General features: G+C 38.1%; 1 protein-coding gene across 6 annotated transcripts in view; it reads left to right on the forward strand.

The window, feature by feature from the left end:
- Positions 1-283: 283 nt before the first annotated feature.
- Positions 284-26,357, forward strand: part of DIAPH2 (diaphanous related formin 2) — a 192,492-nt gene continuing 166,418 nt past the window's right edge. For 3 of the 6 annotated variants that reach the window (XM_050310766.1, XM_050310770.1, XM_050310772.1), the window contains exons 1-5: positions 296-480; positions 17,448-17,480; positions 19,920-20,096; positions 21,562-21,666; positions 25,820-25,840. In XM_050310766.1, coding sequence (XP_050166723.1) covers positions 358-480; positions 17,448-17,480; positions 19,920-20,096; positions 21,562-21,666; positions 25,820-25,840 — 459 coding nt within the window. In that variant the 5' untranslated portion in view covers positions 296-357. Of the gene's footprint in view, positions 481-17,447; positions 17,481-19,919; positions 20,097-21,561; positions 21,667-25,819; positions 25,841-26,357 lie in introns of all 6 variants that reach the window. The other 3 variants (XM_050310769.1, XM_050310768.1, XM_050310767.1) reach the window with 3 other exon arrangements.

The raw sequence follows: 26,357 nt of genomic DNA on the forward strand, positions 1-26,357 counted from the left end.
CTATCCTACTCGAGCCCATTCCACGACTCCATGACAAGCCCCCACTCCCCGAGCCCCCCTTCCCGGTGGGTGGTGTTTAGGAGGGACCGGGCGGAGGCTCCGCCGTTTCCTGCCCCCCCCTCCCCTCCCTCCATCCCCGCCTCGCCCCGCACCGCGCACGCGCCCGCTCACGCGCGGTGGCGCCGGGCGGGCCCTCGCGCGTGCGCGTCGCAGCGGCCGGGCGGCGGGGCCGGGGGAGGCGCCGGAGCCGCCCCGGGCGGGGAGCGGAGCGGGCAGGGGGGGAGATGGGGCCGTGAGAGCTCGGCCCGGGGCAGCGGCGGAGCGGAGCGGAGAGGAGCGGAGAGGAGCGGCGGCACCATGGACGGGCAGGCGGCTCCGGGCGCGGGCGGCGGCGGCGAGGAGCCGCTGGGCTCCGGCAGGATGAACCCGAAGCGGGGCGGGCGCGCCGCGGAAGAGGAGAGCCGGAACAAGCCCAAGCTGGTGAGCGCGGCCGGGGGACCGCAGGGAGCGGCCCGGAGCGGGGAGGAGGAGGAGGATGAGGCGGCTCGGGCACCGCTCGGGTGTTCCCCGCGGGGAATGCGGGGCGCGCGGAGCGAGGGGAGCGCCCTGTCTGATTGAAACCCCGCAGAGGTTCCGTGCGGGTCCGGGGGGGCTCTTTGTGGAGGCAGGTGACAGCCCACGGGAGGGGTGGCGGCTGGAGCCGGGAATTCACGTGTTCCCGGCGATGGCTGTGGCAGGGGACAGCGCTGCTCTGCCCGGCGTAACCTCTGCTCTGCCTGCCCCAGTGAAAGATCGCAGGGTGGGGTTGGCTCTGTGTGAACAATCCAGAATGCTTGTGATCGGGATGCCAACCACGTGCTTCCCAGTGGAACTTCTCGGCTAATGCGAGCGTAATGTAAGCATTTGTGTGTGTCCCAGCCTGTTTTGGGGAAGATCTCACACAGGTTGGAACACGAACCCTCTTTAGGACTGTAGAGTTTGTTGGTTATGCCTGTGCCTTTTAATTTTTAAGAAGGTATTTTTACTTACAAATGCAATAAGTTGAAGCACAGGTAGATTTCAAAGCCAACGTCACTGGATTATATCACACTTTATATTCCCCAGCAGCCAAAATAGTTAATGTGACACTGTTACCTTTGATTGTGTACATGTGTTACTACTTCTAACATTGAACCAGCCCATTTTAGTTCAGTTCTCTATTAGGTTTCCAATTGCAACAGTGTAGCAGACACTTCAAACTTTGCTTCCCCTTCATCCTGAATAGAGTACTAGTTACAAACTTTACTTAATCTGTTGCAAGCGTTTTCACAGCTGTTGATTAAGTATCGAAGTGCTCCCATCTTGAGTTCCTTCCATGGAGTGTAGAGCTTTGGGCTGATCAGCCTGGCAACTGCGGTGTGGGGTATTTTTTGCCACTGAAAACTAAGTTAGAAACTGTGTGGGAAAGTTGTTAAATTTGTAAGGAATGAGGCATAAAAAAGTTACTGAAAATTATAATTGTTTCAGAGGAACTCCAATTGACTTGAAGTGCACTTGTATTAAAAGTGATAATTAAATATTTTGGCAAAAGATACCCAAATATGGTGTCTCGTTTTGTTCCTTGGTGTTATTGGAAACAAACTTGTGTTTCCTAGTGTAGGATAAACATAAATCAATTTCGTATAAACAAAGTGTTTGTTTATGTTTGTACTACCTTTACTATTTCCTGGCTAGACTAGCTAAGAAGGCTTCTTGAAGGTTCCTGCAGGGAACTGATTTAAAAGTCACACAGGAAAGTGTTTCTCTTGGAAGCTTTGGACATGAATTTGAATTTTGCTGTAGCAGAAGAAACTGTAGCTGTTCTGAAAAAACTATATTATTTGAAAAATTAAGGTAAAATGAGCATAAAATTGGACTGAGCAGAACAACTATTTCCATTGCATGCTCTATTCAGTTATTCTAAAATTACTGTGGAAGACTTTTATTTTTATACTTAGTGGAAAAAGGAACATTATGTTAGTATTTAACTTCATTTGCAGTAGTGTGATTTTGTTTCTTAAGGGGGTAGATGATTGCAGACCAGCAGCCCATGGATCAGAGCAGTGATATGTTGCTTGAATCAGGTGTTTCTGAGATAAGTGATTGGCCTCTGATGATATAAATGAGTGAGTGGCTTGAATGGGAAAGCAGAGTGGCATGAATGGAAAAAGGTGTGCCCGAAACTGACATGAAGAGTCAATTACTCCTGAGGAAGGAAAGAGATGGGATTCAGTGTGTTGGAAACTGGCCAGTGTGAATGGACAGCCAGCTTTATCAATTATTGCCATGGGTTTGCAAGGGAAGAACAGGACTGTAATCAGGGAAAGGCTTCATACATTATATTGCAGAATAATCTTACTATAGTTTTCTGGCTTTAATTTTGGAAGGGGAATCGGTTCTGCTGAGGCTGGCGATATCTTCAGGTACTCAGAGAGCAGCCTTACTGGTACCTCATGCCTGTTGCCTTCACTGAGCAAATAAGATGAAGGTGTACTTGGAACTTCTGGTAGAGAGGCCACACTATTTGTGCTAGTGCTGAGTTGTCACTGAGTTCATATACAAAATTCTCAGAGTTGGGTGTGGACATTTTCTTGGTTCATCTTCATAACTTAAAATTTATCATGTTTCAGTAAAGTTATAGGGATGAATCAACCTGCACTCTGTCATGTGTTGTGTGTAATTCAAGGAGCTCCAAGTGTGCTGACAGGAGCGTGTCTCCTTCCCAGAACTTATTTCACACATCCAGGGGAGTGCTGAACAGGGGCTTGGTGGGAGAGGGTGTGCAGCTACATATAGCTGCACATACACATGTATTTTTGGTTCCTGGCTTAGGAGCTGAAATTAGGCAAATGATTGGAAAGAAGTCAAGGGAAATGATTTTTATATGATAGACTAAAAATGGCTCTGGGTGACAGGGAGCTAGGAAACTGAAGGCATTATTCTGAGGGAAGGGCAACTAGAATAGAAAGGTGGAAGTTTTTTTTTCCCCTGCTCTCCATATTAAACTAAGAGGTGGGCAGTGGTGCTTGGCCTGCAGAAGTGTAGTGGTTTGTTTGGTTGGGTGTTTTTAAGGACTGAAGGCTGATCAATGGCATTTATTCCTGATTGACAGGATGTAAGGCCGGGCTATCAAGAGAGAATCTGTACTAGAAAAGAAAACAATAGGTTCAAATATATCTCTGTAAGATAATTGATGATTATGCACACACACAAGTAATTAAAGATGAGCTATATCAGAACTACTAATTCAGTAATTTGCCGCTTTACGTAATTTGGAGGGGCATTCAATTTTCATACAATTTGTTGAATTTGTACAGGCATTCAAGTTTCGTAAAATTTGTGACAGAGCTGCACCATGAGAATTTAATTCCAGCTTTTATCCTAGTAGTGTGTAAACTGGAGTATTACACTAAAGTTTAATGGCTATCTAATGTTTTGGGGTTTTTCCTCATTTTTTGCTGGCTCAAGGACTGGAGGTGGGAATGAGAGCCTGGGTTTTTTGTCATTATCTTTGTTTACAATGAAATGGGCAGAAAATATCTAAATTGTTTTGGCAAACAATCATCTGGTCTCATGCCAGCCCTGGGAATAGGCTGGCATGAGGTGGCAGTGAGCAGTTAGATGGGTTTGGCAATATGCTTGTTTTGCTTGTTTAAAAGTATGCTTGTCCTATGAGGGGAAACAAACTAAATTAGGGTTGTCAGGGAGATTGCTGGGATTCCTGTGTTTGATAAAGCTTAACTTAGATGTTGTTTGCTCTCCTCAATGCTTCAGTATCACATGGGAAATGTATAATTCTGTTGGGTACCTGGGAAATGGGAAGTGCTTGAAAACATCAGTTGTGATGTGATGTATCTGCTGTAGCTCACCAAGACCAAGGGCTTGGCAAGTTGATTATTTTTTTGGTTGAGGAGTTTTTCAGAAGTTCATGGGAGAAGAATGGGAGACAGATGATAAAAAGGAGCAGGAGAGGTCACTGGAGAGGAAACCAAGTATAAGGGGAAAAAATAATTTGAAGGATGGTTAAGTATTTTTTGGCCAGAGACACTGGAATTGCTGCTCCTGGAGGTTTTGAAGTCCTGAAAGTCTTTAGCAGGCTGGTTTGAATTCAGTGTTAACCCTGCTTTGCAGGCAGGTCTTGGGCCTACACTGAGAAAAGAATGAGATCCTTTCAAACACCTGTGAAGTGCATGTGGTACTGAATGCCATGCTAAAAAAGCTTCATTAACCCCAAGTTCTCTTCAGGTCTGTGTGGTAGCTGTTCAGTGATAGATACTCCACTTAACTACAAACTAAGTTTCTGAAAGGAGCTCTCTTCATAGTGTGATCCTGTCTTTAAAAGTACATCAAGAGAAAGTTGTTGTGTAACATGAAAACCAAATTGTTAGTGGAAAAAGAGAGCTTTAGTTGCAGAGCAAGTGGATTTGGTGATTCACCCAACAAGGAGCAACTCTCATTTTGTTTTAAAAGCAAAACTTGTTTGTGCTTAATACTGAAGCCTTTTAAATCCTGTGAGCTTTGAGATGAATCAAAAGCTATGAGGATTCTGACTAATGTGCCATAACCTGGTGTCAAAGAGTAATAAAAGCTTTTATGAATTAACTTTTAAGCAGAATTTAACTTGGGAAGAGATTTCCTATCTTCTTTGCTCCACCCATATGAGTGCAGGAGTTAAGAAGAGATTTGTGTGTATCAGTCCCTGTCAGACTGGGTGCTGCAGGTCCTGCAAAGAAAGCTGTGTGTTCTTTACACATGACTTGGTCAGATATCTGCACACTGCATACATGAACTATGAGTCAGGATGAGCAGAGATTTTTGGCAAACAAGTCACATGTATAATGTTTGAGGTCATAGTGTCTCTAAGTGAAATCAGTGCATGCCTGCAGAGGATTCTTGCTTCAAGTGTATACTTGAGGAAAAAGTGCGTTGAAATGGTTGTGTTTGAGAAGACTCTCAGTGTCATTAGATAAAAGTCAAAAGATATTTCAGCAAATGAATTAGTAAGGTGTAAACATTACTGAAGAGTAAAATTAGTGTCTTGGGACACTTCTCTTACTGAGAAGTATTCTGACATGGTAGAGTAGGGCATGCTTGGTGCTGCTATTTCGTTGAATGCTTTAGCTTTTAATGGGAAATGATATTGACACTGTTTAAATAAGGTGATAGAGACAGTGATAAGCCTATCTGCCTGTGGTAATTAAACTTCCTGAACTACTACTTGTAAGACAAAACTGTAGAGCTCTTCTGTATAATACAGGAAGCTTTGCAAACAAAGCAGATCCCACTTAGCCAAAGCGAGAGGCAATTGTGAGAACTGACAGTGTGCATATCAAACGGCAGTGATGGTTTCTGAGATTTTTAAGAACTGTGGTGCTGAATATCCAAGTGTTGGAGGATGAACTTTTGTTTTTCTATCACAAATAGCCTGTAAAACTTGCTAATGACACAGGGATTGCTGATGACTTGGTAGAAGGAAAAGAAAGGCTTAAAGCCTTTGTGTGGGTTACATGACTTCATAATTTCTGCATCAATTACAGTTCTTTGAGGTAACAAATAATGGCTAATAACTTCCCTCTAATGCTTTTCATCCCTGTTGAAATTTAAAGTAGAACAAGTGGTGGTGGTTGCTGCTGAAGCAACTGGCAATTTCAGTTGGTTATTCATCAGTTTATTTGTTCAATCTTAAAACCACAAGGAGATAGAAAATTACTGAAATGAATGGTTTTACAGAGTTCTTTACACCATGATCATTCTTTCAATTCAGGTTTTGGGGTTTTTAAAATAATTTAGTAACTTTGTTTTGGAGGCAATAATTTTTTTGTTGAAAAGGGCTACGTTGGTAGAGCAGATAATTCTAGGAGATTAACAGTTCAAACTTTCTTTTAGTACTTGCGTAACAATTGATAAAGTTCCAGGTAGACAGAGCTGACTTATCTTAAACTTGCGTATTATTATTGTATCAAACCGATCTTTTACTTCAGGTCTTGTGAATCAACTGGCTTTTTTGCAACAGTATTGGTGGAGTGAGCACCTCAAGGATTTCCCCTTTGAAGTGGAACTTCCCAACAAATAGAGAAGTGAATTACTGCATGACAAAAGTAGTACTAACACAAGCAGAAAGGCAGATATATTAGACTTTTTAACAGTTAATTGTATAGGAGAAAGGGGTGACAGTTAAAGAAGTGGCTTTTTTGAGGGAGCAGGGTGGGTTTAAGCGCTCTCCGTATCCACCTTGGTGCTCTACTGACATAAGTTTTGTGTATGACATACACGATCATGAAAATGAACCAGTCAAAACCACTACTGTTTACTCTTCCTTGGTTACTTGCTAGAACTAATAAGACCAGAGTTATGGCACATTAGAACTCCTCCTTTTGTATTGATTTGTCTAAAGTTCATCCACCACTACCATGGAATTACGTCTGCTTTTCAGCCTTTTTCTCATGGCAACTGGACATGTCTTTTTCTCATGTTTAGCTGGACATGGTGTGAAAGGATCTGCTGTGGCAATTAAATGATATTGTAACATACATCATGACATAAATCATGGACTCATCTGATTTATAGAAACTGAGAAATCCCTTGCAAGTTCAGTTCTGGGACAAGTCACACATAGGAATTTTATGGTTTGATACAGCTCCTGAAGGTCTTCAGTCCACCTGGGTGTGGTAATATTTGGCCTTAAGGTGTACTGCATTCTGTAACGTCACCACACCTTCTCTGTTATATAAGACAAAAATATTCTCAACAGTTTCTAATAGATATGAGTTCCTTCTGGGTAAACAGAAAACTGTCTCCTGGGGATTGCTGGTAGAAGAGGAATTTCAAGGTGGTGTATGTGGCAGGTAGCATTTTTGTGAGGTTCCCTTCTCAGTCCTTTTGGTGATCCTCAGAGTAAAGCACTGGAGACAAGATAGTATTGGAGACAGTATTAGGTATGGTAAATGTGTGTTACATGTTTACTGCCTGCCAGTGTTCTTTGCATGGTGTTACTAAAAATATTTTCAATTTCTGCTTTATAACGGTTGTGTGTTTAAACTTGTTTTGAAAATATAAAAGACACTGATTAAAAAGGACATAACTGGAAAGAATCCTACCTTCTATTCCTCGGTGATTTATGTATGTGAATAAATATATATGTGTATTAACACATGTACTCTTACTGCTCTGCTACTTATAGTGGAGATAATAAGTTTTCTAACAAGACCCCATTAAAATATTAAGTTTGTCCTTTTATATGAGAATAAATACAGGAGGACTTGCTTGAGGAATGTGATACTCTGAGCACTAGTAGTTTAGGACAAATTTCTAAATAAAGCACTTTCAGTCAGTTGGGAATAGTGCTGTAGAATCCCAACAGCTGGAGCTGCGGGACTGTGGCTCTGCAGGCAGTAAAGCTGCAGCAGTAGTTTTAGGTTTGTAGGCCTGGGGATTGCAGCACTGCTCGGTGCAGATTGGCTTGGAGGTGCCCAGGCCTGTTCTCTCCTGTTTCTTTACTCAGGGATTAGCGAGTCAAACATTAATGACTTTGTCCTGGATGCAATCACATCAACAAAACTGCATCAAACTATGTGTTTAGGCATGAAGAGAGGAAATTACCAGAGACCTTCAGTGTTCTTGCAGACACCTCTTTGTCACAACTGGCTGGTTACATGTTCACCAGTTGCTCTGTATCAATTCGTGTTAGTCTCAGGGGTGGTCGAACAAGATAAAATAAGTACTTTGGTCAGGAAAAATGTTATTTCTGCTGTTCATTATTCCCTTCTTACTATGGTAAGAGCTAATGATGGTTGTTATAATGACCTTTAGGATGCCTGTGGGCTCGTGTTTTTTAATGAGTGTAGCTGTGTGAGGAACAAACACAAAGCCAACATGTGATGGATTAGATTCTAGACTCCTAGTAACAGAATAACTCAAGTAGTTAGTTCTTATACAGTAAAGATTATCCTGCTTTCCTATCTGCATTTTGGTTCTTCATGTTCCTTCTCTTGCTATGAATTATTTTTATATCTATTAAATATAAGTAACTTCTAAAATACTTCAGGTTCATAATGGAACTGTGCTGAATGTTTGCATTTGTAATTGTGTGAATGCATGAGGAGACAAGAACTTGACAGTTCTTAGTAGTTGAAGTGGTTACATGTTCCAGTTGCATTAGAACAGGCAAAAATTTACATAAAGAAAAAAAGACTACAGCATACCAAACTAACCATAAACACAGATACATATACATTTTATTTATTGTGCCAGCCACATTTAAAGGGTAAATTAAGAAGAAAATGCTTGAGTGCAAAACCCGAAACTCAAAGGGTAAACTCATGCTAGATGGCCAAGTTCCAAAGTTGGCACATCAACATTAACTGAGATCCTTCAGTCTGTGCCTGTCCCTCTTTGTAAGCTACACAGTAGCATTGCTATCTGATTTCGTATACACTGAAATAAAATTTACATATAGTAATGAATTCCCAGCAATGAATTTTTATTTTCATTCTTCAGCTTGCTGGAGACGTTCCCAAATTAGAAAGGTAAAGAGTACAGGAGAAAGCTTTGGTCAAATTTCTGCCTGTAAACCAGATAACCAGTTTTCATATCTTGCAAATATTCATTTGCATTTTACTTTAGACAAAGCTTGGGTGGATAGGACAGGCTTCCTAAATCCATTAAGGTTAGTTTATAGTTTGAATCACAGAACACTAATTCCTGAACAATTTATAAGATAAGCAGTAATCCCATCAGTTAACATTTGATATTTCAAAGCAATTGTTTGGGGAATTTATGGGAAAACCTTTATAAAATTCATTTGTGTGTTCTGGTGTAATCAAAGCACATATGACACTTAAGATAAGCTTTTTTTTTTTTTTTTATCATCTCTTTTAGCAGAATATAAGAGATTCTCCACAACCTGTTACAAGCTTCTGTAATTGTCCCGAATTCATCTTACTTCTTAACAGGGAATCTCACCTGTACTGAAGTCAAATGATACTATGGACTTCTTCATTATTATGTACAATATAGTTCCTCTCTTTTCACTTGCTGTTTCATTTCCTACTACCCTGAAGGACAAATAATCTTTTCAGGAATCTGTTATAAACAGGAAAGAATAGAAAAGAAACAAAAAGCCTTTATATGTAATACAGCAGCTATAAATTCAATTTAACCCTATGTTCTTTGACTATTGACTTACATTATGGTCCATGCCTATGGAAATTATTCAATCTTTAGTTTCTGTTCTTCAAGGAGAAGCCAAAGTTCCCTGCTATGACAGCTGCACTGCTCATTTTTCCAAGTTTTAGTATCACATCTATTATTATTAAGGGAGAAACAAGTGACTTCACCATCAACTTTTTGTAATGTAGGGATTAAATACTGTTCCGATAAAGTAATTGTTCTTTGCTAGTAAGTCTGTGTCTTGGAAGACAGACAATATTATTCTAAGAAGTTGTTGACATGATCCCTGTGACCATGTTCCAAGTCTGCTGGGTACAGACAAAATGAATAGTCTTCACAAGTAATTCCAGCTCCTTTGGCTCCCTGCATCCCTTCTGCTGCCAGTTTGTTTGTGTGCTGTGTTTTGGTTGGTTGGATTTTGTGAGGGTTTTCTTACTACTTACAAAACAACCCAAACAAAGCAAATACACGTTCTCACTTTCTCAAAGGCTATCAGAAGTAAAATACTCCATATTCAAGGAACTGCCCAGTATCCAACCAAGCTCTGTGGCAACTTGCTATGGGTGTTCTGCTTTAAGCATATCAAGTCTCTCCCAGCAGATGGGTTCTGCCAGTTTTGGTTTCTCAAATGGTAGCAGAGGAGAATCCAAATGGACTGTGACACTTACTTCAGTGTTTACTGTACCCACAGGATAAGAGGTGTTCTACAGAACCATCAGCATGCAGTTAAGAATCTTCCCAAAGCTATCTCTGCATATAACAGCAAGAAAAGTGTGCAGAAACTGAGCCAGTTCCTGGGCAGGGCTATTAGGCTATACTTGCATTGTCATAGAAGAAGCAAGTAAGCAGAAATAAAAAAAAGATTGTGCACAAGTTTCAAAGTGAAGAAATTTCTTGAAGCAGTTTGTGCTTCATTTTTCAGAATGATTTCAAATCAGTTCTCTCACTTTCAAGTCAACTAGTCATTGCTTCTCTTGAAAGGAAAAACTTTTATTTCAACACAAAATTAATCCCAGATTCAAAGCTTATAATTGTAGTTGAAAGGGTAAAAACTAAGATTGCACTTCAGTAAGAGTGAAGGTGAATCTTGTCACAATAAAAAAGTATCTCTCCTGAGGCAGTGAGGTATAAAAGGTGGAGAAGGAGGAGGCCTATTCTCACTACTCTTAATTGACCAAACTCGGGAGCTTTAGAACAGCTGTGTCTCAGTCTCAGCAGCTCCGCAATGTGTCTGAATGAAAAGATCAGCCACTTACACTCAGGAGAGCCCACAACAAGGGAGGCATGAACAGCAATTTGGTTCACATCAAGTATTGCTATCGAGCCAAACTGGGTTTATGCTGCTGCTACGATGAAAGCAAAGAGCTCAAACTCACTGCTTGTAACTAAGCATAAAATTGAGATCAAGTCTGCACTTACTCTGTTAAGAATTGTTTTGACATGTTTTTTTCCAGTTTAACTGTTCCAGAATGTTTCAAATGTACTTCTCAATAATGGTATACAAAAAAACCCAAAACAACAACAACAACAAAAAACCCAAACAAAAAAAAAACAACAAAAAACACACACACACAAAAAAACCCAAACCAAAACCCAAACAAACAAAAACAACAACAACAAAAAACAACCAGACAAACAAAACCCAAACATATTCATTAAAAACTCAAGGCTCAGAAGTCAAACAAATAGATTTTTGAAAAATAGGCAGCAGAGGTATAGGGAATGAATGTGGTACTGACAGACACACTTGGCTAAAGATCACCAGGCATGGAGGGAGCACAGTCAGCATCCAACACTTCCACTGACTGCACTGGGAACTGCTCTGACTTCATTTTTAATTAAGTCCCAGAAGTTGATCCAATGACTGTTCAACGGACTAGCAAGTGATCTCATTCTATTTTCCTAGGAAAACCACTTTCTAGTTTTTTTCCAAACCCACTGATTTGCTTGCTGTAGGTGCAGGAAACAGAATATGCTGACATTGCCAAGGAGTCCTACCAGTGCCAGTGCAGTAGCAACCACTTGGACAGATGGCTCCTTCCCTGATAAAGTATACCTGACACTTTTTAAAGATACTAAATATATGCACCAAAAGATAAAGAGGATTTTTGAAATTATTTCAATGCACTCCTAATCTACTAACATTTTACTAAAGGAAGCTTAGGAGGTGCAGCTTTTGAAATGAGCTTTCTTATCAAGCAAAGCATAAAATAAAACTGGCACTCAACTATCTCAATCCTTTTTTTTTTTTTTTAATACAATGTTCTTCAAGAAAGACCATTAAAGGTTTCATTACTAAGATTATTAGATTTGAAAGTGAAATTATTTAAGCCCAAAGTAAATGCAATGCTAGTCTGCAGGTGACCCAAAATCTATTTGCCAACAGCGTATATGCTTAGTCTGGTGCTTCAAGTACATGAGGAAGTGTAATTCCTGTCCTTATTTCCCCATTTACACTGACAGCTGGTGCAGTCCCATATGCTGTCTTCGTACTGTCAAATATAATTTTCTTTTTCCTGTGTCTTTATGCAAATCCTTACCTGTTCTAGTGCAGCTGAGACACAGCCTGTAACATGTGAGGCCTCCCTGGAGGTACATGCAGTTCTTATGTAGAAACTGTTTCTGTTACTACACTTATTTTATAGAGATTTGCCAGAATGTTTAAAGTGGAAGTTTCTAAATTACACCTTTTTGGACTGCCCTGTAGTTTTGTACCTACTTATTTTTGTGAGTTGTGGTTGGTGGTTTTTTTTTTGTTTTGGTTTTTTTGGGGGGGAGGGTTGGAGAGTCTTGTTTGTTTTGGGGATTTTTTGGAAGCTATGTCCTGTAAAACCTTGTGTTGGTTAATACCTATGCAATACCACACACATTTCTAAGTTAAGTACTGAAAGCCATTGGTAGAATTTCTCAATGAAAATGGAAGCATCAGACTAAAAGGGGTTTAAATCTTTCTTCTAACAGCAGGGTTTGCCATGTCTCTTAAGCTTTGTAAAGAACTTGATTAGTTAAATATTTCTTAGATCATTAAACCTGCATATTGAGACCAGTAAGCTGGTATGCACGTCATCAAAGCAGTATTGCAGTCTGTTAGTTGTGAAATTTATGAATGGAGTTATGACTCGTCTCTTTCAAAAGTCAAGTTTGTAGAATTTTAACTAACAAACTGTTGCTCAATAGTTTTAACTGAGGAATTAAAAAGCTGTAGAGTGCCCTGAAGAGAGATAGTGCATTTGTTTATAACGAAAAGTGTACTGTACTGTCACAAGACATTTTTTCAAGATGCTCAAAGAAAAACCTGTCCTGCAGGATTCACTAGATATCAAAATAGGAACCAGATCCTGGCTGTACCCAGTGCTGTATGAAGGACTCACCAGTTCTGTAGCACAACTGTTATAAATATAAACCCTGCTGATCCTGGGCTGCTTTATTGGTAACTTCTCTGATCTGGCTGGGGCAGAGACTTGATGGAAAATGTTTGGACTCCAGCAGGAGCTCTGGAAAATGACAAAACATACTTTATTTTCCTCTGCACTGGCTAATGTGAGAACTGCTTCTTCTAATAGGCTTCTTGAAAATGTTTCTGCAATTGTCTGACCTGGTCTCACTGTCCTGGTGCCATCCTTGCCCTGAGTCTCACAGTCAGCAATTTTGTTGGCTTAGACTGACATAGAACTGCAGCTTTTGGAAGAAGCTTTTAAATTTGCTCTGATTTTTAAAGCTTATTGATGAACACCAATGAATTATTTTCTGAAGGAAACTTTTGAAAACATTAATGGACATTTGAAATACAAATAAACAAACAATATTAGTTGAATTGTCTTCCTCAGCTCCTTTGTATCTTTAGTTACAAACCTGATGAAATTAAGGCTGCCTAATTTTGTTTACAGTGATCTTATTAATTTTTTTTCCAACTTTTGAGTTAATTTGCTTTTTGGTAAAGGCTTCCTTGAAGTAATCTGGAAGGATGCAGTATTTTGAGCAGCCCCTTCGCTTTTGGAGTGGGACAGTGATCTGTCAGTCAGACAAAAATGAGGAAGCTGGTTCAGTTTCCCTCAACCTCCATTTTCAGTCAGACCAGACCAGATCACTGCTTAGGGTTTCTCTGTCCCCCTTGCACAGAGACACCGTGTGGAGGTGGCCTTTTCTCTCCTCGTTGAGATGGCAAGTGTCCAATATGATTCTTGTTCCTCTGACATGTTCCCTGCTCCCTTCTGTTTGGGAGCAGTGCTGAGGCATCTCCAGCACTGTGACTGAAGAATTGGTGCCCTCTGCTGTTAATGATTTACCAACCGGACTGACCTTTGGGCTTTATTTAATACGACAAATTCTCTAACTTATTTTCAGAGCATTTTGTGGATGGTCAGTCTCCTGGAGGGGAAAAAAGTAGAGCATTTGGGAAAAGCAGGCAGCTTCCTGGTTGGGAGGTGACTGCCACCCTCCAGTCAAACAGCACTGACTCAGTGCTGCCAACACGAACAATTGTCCAGCTGCATTTTGGCAGCCTGATGTGAGGGGTTCACATGCTCCTTGTACAACCCCAGGGAATGTTTACCTTCATGTTGGAGATAAAGCCTTAGTTTAAACATTTAAATAATGCATGTTTAAGGAACTTGTGAAGCAAACAAGATTTTTCCATATGGTGTCATATAGGCCAAATGTAAATGTACAACAATAATAACAGAGCTAACTTGCTTCAAGTATCTTTGAGACAGCAGATGAATTACAACAATCATTTCAAGTTTTGTTGGTGTGTGGTGTTTTTTTTTTCTTTTCAAAAGCATGGTGAATTGTCCTTGAAATGGCAGAAATATTACACTAAAGCCAACATTTTGTGAATTACATTTTTACTAATTTTACTAGTAATGCCAGTTATACTCTATCATGGATAAAAATCTTGAAAGGCCTAAATGAGTGTGTGCAGTTCTGGTTTTTGCACATCAGCTTGTATGACTTGGGTATCTTTTCAAAATTTCCTAGGTGCTTTTTTAGATTTAATTACAAAATTGAATATGCTAACAGACAGTTAAATTGTCTAATGGGAACATTATTCATTTTCTGAACTGAAGAACAGAGGTTGTAGGAGTGTATTCTATTTTGTGACTGTAAGACCTAGTTTCAAGTTGCAGACAACTTTTTGTACTTCAGTTATTAACCAGCTTTGGGTTTTGTCCCTTTAAACTTCCTTGGTTCAGGTACTCATGTGGGGAGTTATTCCCTTCCTGGTTTGTGTGCAAATGTCTTTGCAGGCTGTTAAAAAGCACTTGTCCTTGAGAGAAGCTTTACCATGGCTTTTGCAGGTGCTGAAGCCGAGGTAAATTTTAGAAAACAGTCATATCATCTCAATTGAAAAAAAAAAAAAAAAAAGAGAGTTAAGAGAATGTCAAGTTTCTGTTTGCTAGCCTTAGAAAATGAGCATTGCTTGGAGCACACCACAGTTTTCTTGGACAGTGGGCATTGGAGTTAAAGTTGCTGTTAAGTTTAGAAGTTATTCAGATGATCATTGTTTCATTGTACATGTGGCGAACTGCAAGTTACTTTTGATTTTATTTTTGTGGTGGAAGTGAGTCTTTAGTGTAACAATTAAGAACATGGCAAAGTAATATTTAAATATAATGGTAAGATCAGTCCACACATGTAAATTCACTTCATTTAAAACTCGTGTCCACTCTGGAAGGTTTTATTAAGATCAAAGTTAGAAAAGTATGTAAGGAAAAGTAGACTTACTGTGCTTTTTGCATTAAAAGTTGATGCAGTCATCTCAAGTCATTTAATTCTGTGGATGTGACATTGTTGCTGCTGTAGCCTGAATTGAGCTTGCATGAGGAAATAGTGGTTTCTATAACAAGAAGTGTAGTGAACTATGAATATCTTTCTGCTGTTTTCATGTGCAAGATTTCCATTACTCTGGATATTTACATGGCTAAGACTGACCTTTTAAGATTAAAGAATTGTCTGCTGCAGTTGCATTAGTATTTGGTGTGACTTTTGTGCTTTACTGACATGGTCTCTCTGTACTAATGCAAGTAGCCAGATACATAAACTAAAATCAGGAAGAGTAAATAGAAGATGATATTAACTATTGATAAACTGGAAATACTTTGTTTGAAAGGGAAAAGCTCCATCACTTAAGTCTTCTAAGTAAAGAACCAGGTAAATCAGTAGGAAATAGTTCTTTGCTACAGATGCTGAAGAAATCCTGGGGTTTGTGTTGGTATTAAAAACAGAGATGATATGCTACTGTCTTAAATTGTATGTATATTTATACATGCAAATATTAATTTGATATATCTTATTTACAAATGTTTAATCGTAGAGGTTTTTGCAAAACCTTTTCCTTTGGGCTGCTTCTCAAAGCAAGGAGTCAGTGTCTTTAACAAGCTAGGAAAGGGTTGATTTCTTTTTGTCTTGTGTTGCTCTGCTGTCTTATAGATGGCTGAAAGAATAATGCTAGAGGCCTACAAAATCCACAATATCTTAAACTTCCTTCTAGGGAGGTAAACTACTTTTGGTTTATGTTCTGAAATCAGACTGGAAGTGTGATTTCTTTGTTAGTATAAGAGATTGTCAAAATAGTGTGAGAAGCTGCAGGTACATAACTGCCTCAACTTTGCCTCCAGCTGCTTGCAGTTTCTCTCCTACCTGTTAAATCTGTTGCTTATCTTGAGTAGCTGCTGGCAGCAATGTAGCTTACACACTATAAGGATATCTGGGAAGAGTGCTTGAGGTGTCTGAAAAAATGCTGTGTGGTATCTTGTTTTAGTATTCTGTATTTTGCCCGGAGGAGTTTGAGTGACAAATGCAATATAAGTGTAGAGATGGGGTAGATTATCCTGTTCCAGGTTCAGGGACAGATTGACAGTGCTTAAATGAGGAGGGAAAAAAAATTCTAGGACAAGTAACAGCTAAAATGGATATGCAGTTTTAGAACTTGTTGCTTGCACAGTTGTTTCTGGGTTAAAATCATGGTTAGGGTTTGCTTCATTTTGCTCAGTAATCTCAATTAAAAAGAAAAGGTCTATTTACCAGAGTATAGACATCTTAGTTTTGATTTCAAGATTATAAGCTCCATACTAAGTCTGGGTAATGAAAATACAGAATAGGCAATACGGAAGGGCATTGAGATGTATCAGTTTGGAAGGTGAAGGTGTCAACATCTGGATGTACAGATGTCTGTGCTGGGTCAGGCTGAGGTGGAGTTTGTTCATAGCAACCCATATGGTGCTGTGTCCTAGATTTGTGATCAAAGCACTGTTGATAGAGCACCAGTGCTTCAGCTTTTGCTGAACATCCCTTTGCAGTGTCAAGGCTTAGTGCTTCCCACCTGGGAACAGGGTGGGTGGTCTGGAGGTTGGGAGGGGAATTTTATTTTATTTTTTTTATATCACAACCGTTAAGTATGTCTTGCTTTTGCACTTCTGATTCTCTACATAATCCTGCTGAGAGGGAATGAGCAAGTGGCTCTATGGGGACTGACCTGCCAGCCAGGGTCAGTCCACCACACTGTCCCACATAATTCTGGAAGCTTCTCCAATTCTGTACCCCACCATAAGTTCTAGACCTTATTTCCTATTCATGACTTGGTGTAGATTGAGCAAAGTTCATGAACGGAATGCTTTCTTGATAACCATTATTGATATTGGTGTGCAGTATAAGTGGTTTGGCCACGAATAGAAATGTAACATTGATGATTTTTGTTAGCAGGATTTTCCTGCTGTTAAGGAAAAAATGAGCGGGTACAAGAGAGGGAGAGATGATAATGAGTGGTTTGTGAATCACCAGTTCAGTGACTTTAACCAGTTCATCTCCTAATTGACATTATTCAGTGTAGAAGTTGGCAGAAGGCTTCAGAAATTTGGGCACGGGAAATTCTCCTCAGCTCTGAGTCTCAAAAATGGTCAGAACAGAGAATGTCACATAACTCTCTGCTGACGCAGTTTGAAGTCCAGCAGTCCGTGTTTGTTTTGGAAAGCCTTCTAAGAGATCTTACTTTATTTTTATGCAGTACTGCGGGTACTAGAACAATGCAGGTTTCAGGTTCATGGATTAAATAGTCAAAAGACAAGGTGCAATGGGACATAAGCTTGCTTTTTCATAGAAAATACAGTATATTCCATGTTCATTTAGCTTTATTAGAACACATAGTGAAATTTCAAATGCTTTTAAATGTTCAAATACATGAAATACAGACTTCTTTATTCTGAAACAGTAGGTAACACTGTCTTTTTTTCTTTGATTTGTGTGTGTTGTTTTTTTTTTAATAGAATATTCAAATAAAAACTTTGGCAGATGATGTGGTAAGGTCTTTGTAGCATCTTAATTTGCAATGGTAACTCCACGCTGCATGCTACTTTACTTCTAATGTTGTGGACAAAATTACATGTTCTTATAAGGATATTGAACAATACATTTCAGAAAATTGAGTGACTGTTCCTAAAGATCTTAATTTGTAATTTCTGTTGAAGAAGACTAATTGTGGTTTCTATTTGAAGAAACTTCCTTGATCACATTCTAAATACTTTAGTAATATTGTGGATATACTCAAACTGTTACTCAACAGTTTAAGTGTTATTTCTCTTGACCTTCTCTTTAATAGTAAAGGATCTGCAGTGGTTCTTCAAATTTAGTTGCCACATGATTCAAGTGGAACCGTATTGGGTAATAAGTGTATACTGAATGCCAAACAACAAGTTCGTATTCAGTAGCACTAACTTTATAACACTGAATACTTTGAAACCTGTTGCAAAGTATTTTTGCAAAAACTTGTATCAAAATTGATTTCATTAAAATGAAAAACTTGTATTATGTATATAATAGTTAAGCCACACTGGCTATTTAGTTCCTGAGGTTCTACATGTCTGAAATGAGGAGATTGTACCTAATAATCATATACAAGATTTATTTGTGGCTTCAAAGCAATCTCACCATTACAATCTCATTAAACAAATTTGTTGTTAATAAATTGAAACAGATCACTGCATGGTGAAATTGGATCTTAAATAACTTTTTGTGACTGCCGAGTGGGCTTTTTAAAGTAAGTGAGCAGTTACACTGCATTTGGTGTATATTGGCTAAATTTGGATACTACCTTTCAGGCATTGCATCCTATCCTTGGCCTTTTTACTGGGCTATGCCCTAGTTTTAGTTTCCAGAAACATAATTTAAGCTATTCTAATAAGGTAAAAAAAAAAGATTAAAGTAATATTCTTGCTTGTTAAAGACATCAACTGTATCCTTGTAGGTATTGTGTTTCTGTCCACAAATGTAAGATTTCTAAGGAAGAAGAAAACCCACCCCCCCTTCAGCAAACACAAAACCCCCTGAAAAACTCAAAAGAAATTCAAAGGGAATGCAGCTTATCTAGGGATACTTTACTTCGAAACTTTAAGGTAATCTAGCATCTCAAAAAAATAAAAATGGAAAAAAAAATGAACAACAACCACAAAAAAAAAAAAAACACACAAAAAAAAAAAAGAGAAAAAGAAACAAAACGAGGACAGGAAAAAAAAGTCCTTTGTCCTCATACTCCATAGCACTTGCTCAGATTTCTCCACCCTGGACTCGCTAATCTAAAAGGAATCAAAATTTTTGCGAGTAAAATATTTCATTGAGCTCTTCACACATCACAGAGGTTGTGTAAGTGTAGCAAATATAAATGTTGGTTTCCATGTTTTCATGGAGATGGCATAACTGCAATGAATGATCCTGGTAACCCTACATAAGCTGCTGTTAGATGAAAGCACATCTTCATAAGGCTGTTCAGTGCCTGAAACAAATACAGGAGTATTTGTTGATGCAAAGAGTTAATTGAGAAAAATTGCTATAGGCAGAACATTCTCAAAATGAATACATATATATATATACACGTAATTACATACATATATATATATATATATATAAAATCAAAGGCAGTTACTAAGTCAAAAAATTCAGACTCTATTTAGAATAGAGTTATTTTTTAAAAGTAATGTAATAAATGGCCTTATGAGGAAGGTGCCCTTGTTGGTTGTTTCCAATATTAACAAAGTAACTGAGTAAGCATGCTTAAAAAAGCAAAGCTGGGGGTTTGGTGTAAGGGCTAAAGCAAGTCAGTGGCAGACTGTATGACATGCTTTCACTAATGTCTGTTATGTGTATTTAACTATGGGTGGCTGCTTCTGTGTCAGTAATCCATTCCCTGGCTTTTTAAAATTTTGCACTAATTTCAGGAGTCTGTATTCAAAAACACTTCAAGGAATTGTGAACTATACTTGGAGCATTAATTCCTCTATAAACTTTATTTTACTTTAGCAGGATTTTTTTATAAGCCTGATGAACTTGTGAGTACCTCCTTCCCAACGCTGGCTTTTTCAGTTGTCCTCCAAAGACTTATAGCTCTTCAGGTGAAGGAACGCTTGGACATTACCTTTGTGGTACCATATTTATTCACTATCAGGATAATTAGGGAGTAATGTGAGAAGATGAGCTGAAGATTTTGAAATGCTTAGAGTTTATTCTAGATGGTATAGTTTTGAAGCTGTGAGAAATATTTATATTGCTTTTGCATGTGACTTGTCATGGGTTTACCTTATATGTTATTGTCTTTCTGTGGAAAGTAATCTCTGAACATGAAGAGTATTTTAACTTAAAGTTCAGTTTGAGTTTTAACGCTGCTGCTTAAATTAACTAAAAATGTGTGTATTGGCTGCTTTCCTATATTTCGATTTCTGCTTATTTTTGAATGAATGTCTTTGCAGCGGGACAGGATTACAAGCTTCAGGAGATCAGCAGTGAAAAAAGAGAAGCCTCTTATTCAGCATCCTATTGACTCCCAGCCTTCCATTAGTGAGATCCCCCATGCCCAGGCTCTTGCTGATGAGCGTTGCATGAACTTATCAGAAAAAGAAGTGATGGATCTCTTTGAAAAAATGATGGTAAGACGATATTCCACATAGTTTTATGAGTTTTAATTTGGTTTCGAGTTAATATTTATTGTATAGCAGTTGTTTTCAAATACTGTAATTTTGGGCAGCATTAACTCCTTGTGAGGGCATAGGATACTATGGGCCTTTACATAGATCTATGTAAACTGGCACATAAACAGTTTAACTCAGAGAATGCCAGTATTAGAGATATTTAAATGATTTGGTCTACCTCTACAGGCAAAACAAAGGCAAAAAAGGCCTAAATTTAAAAAAAAGTCACTGTTGATTGCTTCATTAAAACAACCAACCCCTGTAGACCTTAGTCGCAGTAGTTAGATACTGCTGTTGAAGGACAGTTTTTAATGAACTTAAGTTAATAAATACTGTTGGAAAATAGTATTTTCTATTAATAAAATATTAATGCCTAGAAAGCTGAATTGTTGCATAGTTTTGAATATCCACTGTCATAGGATCATTTATTAAAGCTTTTGATTCTACTCACAAGGCAGCCTTTCCATTAGTAATACAGAAACTAACTGAAGTAGGTGTGTCCTGCTGTGCACACTGTTGTTGGTACATGAAGTATCAGGAAATGAGGTTTTCTGAGTATTTTTGGAACTACAGTTTTCTGTATCATTCTTCAAAATTGTTGTACACTTCCATGCAGTCAAGAACTGTTCCATTGTGTGGTTCTGCTCTGGTCAATGAAGCTGTGAATCTCTTTTGAAGGATTGGATAAGTGTTAATTAACACTTACTTGATTTGCTTGTTAGGTTAAGGGATTAGTTTTTGACTTTTCCAGGTAATGTTAATTGAAGCAGACAATAGGTCTGTCTTGAGAGACTCACAATTCTCTGAGAAAGCTGTTCACTAGTAAGTTATTATTATTACAGTAACATTTACTGGCTTTAGTTGTTAAACTGAAGTTACTTTGACTTTTAGTGGCATGACCAGTAATAATTACATTAATAGGTTATTAAGTTACAATAGGCATCTTTGGGTTTAATCTAGCAGAATGTTTTGACTTCTAGGCTTGTTTTAAATACATCAGTTGGAACACTTTCACATCTACCGTTTCTACAAGCTAATAATCAGCCTTCTGATTAGATAGTGCAGGAATGGTGTCTGTTGTGATAAGATTGTATTAAAAACACAGGAAAATTCACAAGAGTTAACATTTAGTATCAACTTGAGGTGTAGGATTTTTGTGTACTCTAGTTCTCTTTCTTGAGCCAAATTTCACCAATTTCACCTTTTATTTAAATTAGAATTTTGTCCAAGTCTCAAAAATGGTGAACACAAGAGATGACAGAATTAAATGAGAAAATCGGATAGCTCAGAATTGAAAATCCACCTGCAGATAAACTGGAAAAAGTGACTTCTTGTTGGTTTAACAAAAGTAGCATCAAGTGAACAAAGACTAGTAAAAAGCATGAAATAGATTCTTGATGTTGTGTGGGCTGTTTCTTTACAGGAAGACATGAATCTAAATGAGGAACGTAAAGCTCCTTTAAGAGATAAAGACTTGAGCACAAAACGGGAGATGGTTGTCCAATACATTTCTGCAACTGCCAAATCCGTAAGTATTCACCTCTCCAAGACAGAGGAAAGAAGCTTAACTTTATGAGTGTTATACTTTTCAAGCTTGAAACTTTAAATTTTTCTTTTTTTAATCTGGATTTATGTAAGAATGGCAGGAACAAATACGTAAACCTGTACTTACTTTGAAATGCTTGCAGCTGCTTCTGAAGGGTTAGTTTGTATTTCAGTTGCTGGGCAATGTAAAAACTTGGTCCTTTCCTGTAATATTCAGCAAATTGCAAATCAAGTGATGTAGAGTCACGGATGAAAGCTGAGCATACTTCTATGGAATTCATCTTAGGAATTTTTAGTACCAAAAGTTTTTGGAAGGGATAACATGACTTCATGGTTTCAGCAGTGACGTACATACTGGATTCCTTAAGTAAAAGGACGATCTTAAAATGAGATTCAAATTACATTTTGAATAGGAAAAATATATTTGGACCTCTCATTTGTGTTGTTATTTTCTGTTCTTTAACTGAATGATTAACCCTTTGTTTGCTGATCCTTCATGTGGAATTTTTGAAATCTAAATTTTTCAAGGTACCAAAATTTTAAGGGAATGACCGGATGCCCCAACATTTTTTGAGGTCGAGAAATACAATTAGAAATAGTGAAGAGCTACTATTTATTTTCTGCACTTGAACTATTAGTACTAATTGGTCATAAAATACAGCACTAGTGCTTTCTGTGTGTTAAAGATTGACCGTGGCATATATAGTTCTTATCATGTAAAAGGAGAATATACCACAAAAACTTGTGAATGTTGGATGTTGTGATTTCTTAGAAATTGTCCTGATTTGTGCCCCTTGTTGTTGTGTAAGGAATTTTAAGGAAGTTGCTAGTGGTATTCCAAGTTCCTGTATTGGAACTCATACAGTTCCTGTATTCTAAGGAACTGAATGAATTGAAGTGTTGGGGAGAGGTGGTGCTGAGGGGTAGCTCTCTGTTTCCAAAGGGCAACAGTGTGGTTCAAGTGGCAAAATTTGCTATCAGTGTAGTTCTTCAATAAAATTAGGTAATGCATGTGGTTTTCTTTGGAAACAAGAATGAACCTGATCAATCTCATCTTTTTGTCGTACTTAAGTTGCTGTGTGCAATAAAAGCTTACTGGTAATGAAGACCGCTCGTGGAGTAATTGTTCAAACATGTAGTGGCAGCCCTTCTGCAGAGCTGAGTGCTAAATACAGACAGCATTAACCAATCTGTTTTGTGGGGAAATAAACTGGCAAATAACATTATGTTGGTGTCTGCCTAATGAATCTACAAGCATGGACTGCAAGCAGTACAGCTGACTTGTCTCTTTTTGACCTTGAAAATCAGCTCTGCAGAGTTAAATTTCAAGAAATTAAGACTACAATGACATGCAATTATTATGCAAATGCCTTGCATGAAACATAAACTTCAGTGAGGAGAATCTTGCATTATAATGGTGATGAAATGGTAATGAAATGGTAATGAAAATGGTTATTGAGTTTCTGAGAGGAGTGATGTTCCTGCTTGAGTTCATCTTAAACAAAATCCACAGTTCTTTAGTCTGTGCTGGAAGGAATCCCGTGCTTAAAGCATGGTCTGACTAAACATACAAGTTATTGGAGAATTATTCAAGTTTATGCAGTGAATGGTATGAATTTGCCTGTTAATGTACTTTGCCTAGACCATCTTTGGGAACTACTAATTGTGCTTTCTAAGGTTTTTGATTTCACTTAGTGATCAATGTTAAATTTTTCTTGGTAAGTAAAAATATTTCATTAAAGCAGTAGAAAGGGAAAGCAGCAAGTACAAGTTAAAGTACTTCCAATTCTTTCCAACAAGTAATTGAACAATGGTGATCTCTCCTGTATATGCTGATGTTGAAATGTACCCTTATTTTGTAGCTGAGTAAGGAAAGCATGGCTCCCATTGCATGGCTAACTGCTGGAACTTTAACAGATTGCATTCCTGCCACCATATGTGCTGCAGCATGGGAAACTTAACTGAACTGGGAATATGTTTGTCAAAATGCACTAACAATTGAAAAAAAATAATTCTAAAAGGTCCTTGTATGTGAATGTGCACTTTGAGCATAAGTCAGCACCAGTATGGATGTTTTACACATATGCAAAATGTTTTTCCTAGTGGCAAAATGTCTCATATTGAAGTTTGTGTGCTTCAGTGTGTCCTTTCTGCAATTGAATCACAGCATTTGAATGGAACTATGCAGAAATATAAACTACCCTTCTGTAGCATGTTACCTCAGTTCGATTTTCAAATAACTAGCATCTTAATTGATAAAAAAATAAATAGAAATATAGGCCTTAACTGTAAAATGATGATTGGGCTCTTACAATAGAGCAAAACTAATTTTTCTTGTAAATTTGTCCTTTGTTTAGTGAAACTACAATTCTGCTCACATGAATTCAAGCCCTAATTAATCTTTATTGCATCATGAGCTGTCCAACTTTCTTTTCTTCAGGATTGTCTTCCATGAAAATGCTGGTTGCATTCAAAGTGATCTTAAAATGTCTTAAAATTTCTACCTTTTTCTTTGATCACAGATATTCCTTTTTTACATTGAAAATACTTAGACTTTTTCTTCTGCTTAGAGCTCACAAAACACACTTAACAGTTGATATAACTTTTCTTGTGGTTCATTTCATGTTTTTAATTAGGCTTTTGAGTTCTCTCAACTCAAGTGAAAGTATCACTTTCATTTCTGTTGGTGTCTTGACCAAATTATTTTTGAATTTGGTGCTTGTTTCCTCTGCCTGTCTGCCATCTGCAGCATGTTGACCATGCTTTTCTGAAACACTTCTGTCTTCAGAGTTCTGAGTGAGAAAGAAAACTTGGGTTTCATGGATGAAGAAAGCTTTCCTATTTCTTGGGGGTGGAGGACAGGTAGAAGCTGATTAGCAGGATGCTTTCATGTGAAGTGATTTTCTGATTCCTTCTCTTGCTTGAAGAGAAAGGTTGTTGACCAGGGAAATTACAATGGTGAAGGAATGAAATTCTGTTTCAGAGCTCAACTTGGTGACACTTCATTCCATGTTGGATACTGAACATTGGTGAGAGAAGTAGGCAGTAAATTAGGAAAAGAGATTGTCTGGTGATGACAGTTCATTTTATGCTTCTAGAGGAAGCTTCTTCAGGAAGAGGAGAGAAAAGGTGATTGTGAAAGCCTTGCAGGGACTTCTGCTTCTGAAAGACTTCCTAAAGTAATAATAGAAGAGATAAGAGTAGAAAATGAAGCAGGTGGAGGCTGAACAGATACAGTCAAATTCAGATCTCAGAACAAAATCGGGCCCTTAATCAGACAGAAGTGGTTATTCAGTAAAGGGACTGCCTCCGTCAGGTTGCAGCAAACAGCTGACAAGGAAAGGCCAACAATATTTGAGCAGAAGTCCATAGTCCTGGTGTTCCCAGAACACAGCCATTTGGGCAAAGTGAGAGAACAGGGTACAGATGTGCTGCATTCCTGTGCAGTTTCCTCTGTGGAAAGTCAACTTCTTGTTCAGGAATATGCATAGATGCTATTCCATGGTAAAAAGAGAAGATGGTATTCTGAAATTCACTGTTTAATTATCCATGTAATTAAAAACATCCATACCGAGCAGTTGAATAAAAATGCCATACGAGATTTCTGAAATGCAAGTTAGAGTTATAACTGTAGGCTATGGTTTTTGATTATGAAAACTTAATTAAATGTAGTGGTGACATCATCTAAATAGATCAAAAGCTCCATAATATATGAAGTTGTTATACATCCAAAGAAGTGAGTATGCCATTAGTGTGTTCTGTAGTTTTCTCAGTTTCATATCTATAATTTCTGACCTGATAATTTTAACCAAATGGCATGCTTAATATTTCAAGAGGTAACTGTCAAGCCAGGTATTTAGTTATCTGTTGGTAAATGTGTCAAATACTGATGATTCAGCAGTGGAACATAAGAATTTGAAATTGTTTCTCCTACAGTAGAACTACTGTTTTCCTGTTGAGAAGCGCTCACTCTTAGACAGTTTGATAATATAGTAAAAGAATATAACTACTACTAATGATTAAACACTGAAAAATGTGTGTGATACTACATCCTACTAAGTACTTTGCTGTGTTTATTTATGTATTATTATTATCTTTTTCACACAATAACTCTCTTGGCTGACCACTGCATGCAGATAGTCGGAAGTAAAGTTCCGGTGAGTACGAACATGATGGTTTTGTTTTTCCTTATGAATAAACTTCCATTTTTAAAGATTAGGCTGGAATGTTTTGGACTTTAATCTGGGATTTAGAAATTCAGTGGGCATAACTGAATCCTGAAACGGAAACCACCTCAGCCATGTTTATGTTACCAGTATAATATCATTGCTTGCACTTTTGAGGGATCTGCTTTTAAGTTTTCAGGAGTCTGTTTCCAAATACTTCAGACTCACTGAGCTCATCTCTTCATTGTGAGCAACAATTATAATTCAGGCTTGTCTTGCTTTTTGTTGAAGGCAGGCACTTGAAGCTTTAAACTGACAGTATTTGGCTTAATTCCTTCTGTTTAGATGTGGAATTTTTCTATGTCCTAGTTGATCTTGGAAATACCAACTACTGCATATCACTGTGAGAATAAGATTAATTTAGAGATTCATAATTATTCAATTAATAAGCTTAAGATGAAATCACTGACAGCATATCTTTTCTCTTAATAAGAACTCATCTACATTT

The sequence above is a fragment of the Myiozetetes cayanensis genome, unplaced genomic scaffold (assembly GCF_022539395.1).
Source record: "Myiozetetes cayanensis isolate MyiCay16 unplaced genomic scaffold, myiCay2020 scf15, whole genome shotgun sequence".
NCBI classification, from domain to species: domain Eukaryota; kingdom Metazoa; phylum Chordata; class Aves; order Passeriformes; family Tyrannidae; genus Myiozetetes; species Myiozetetes cayanensis.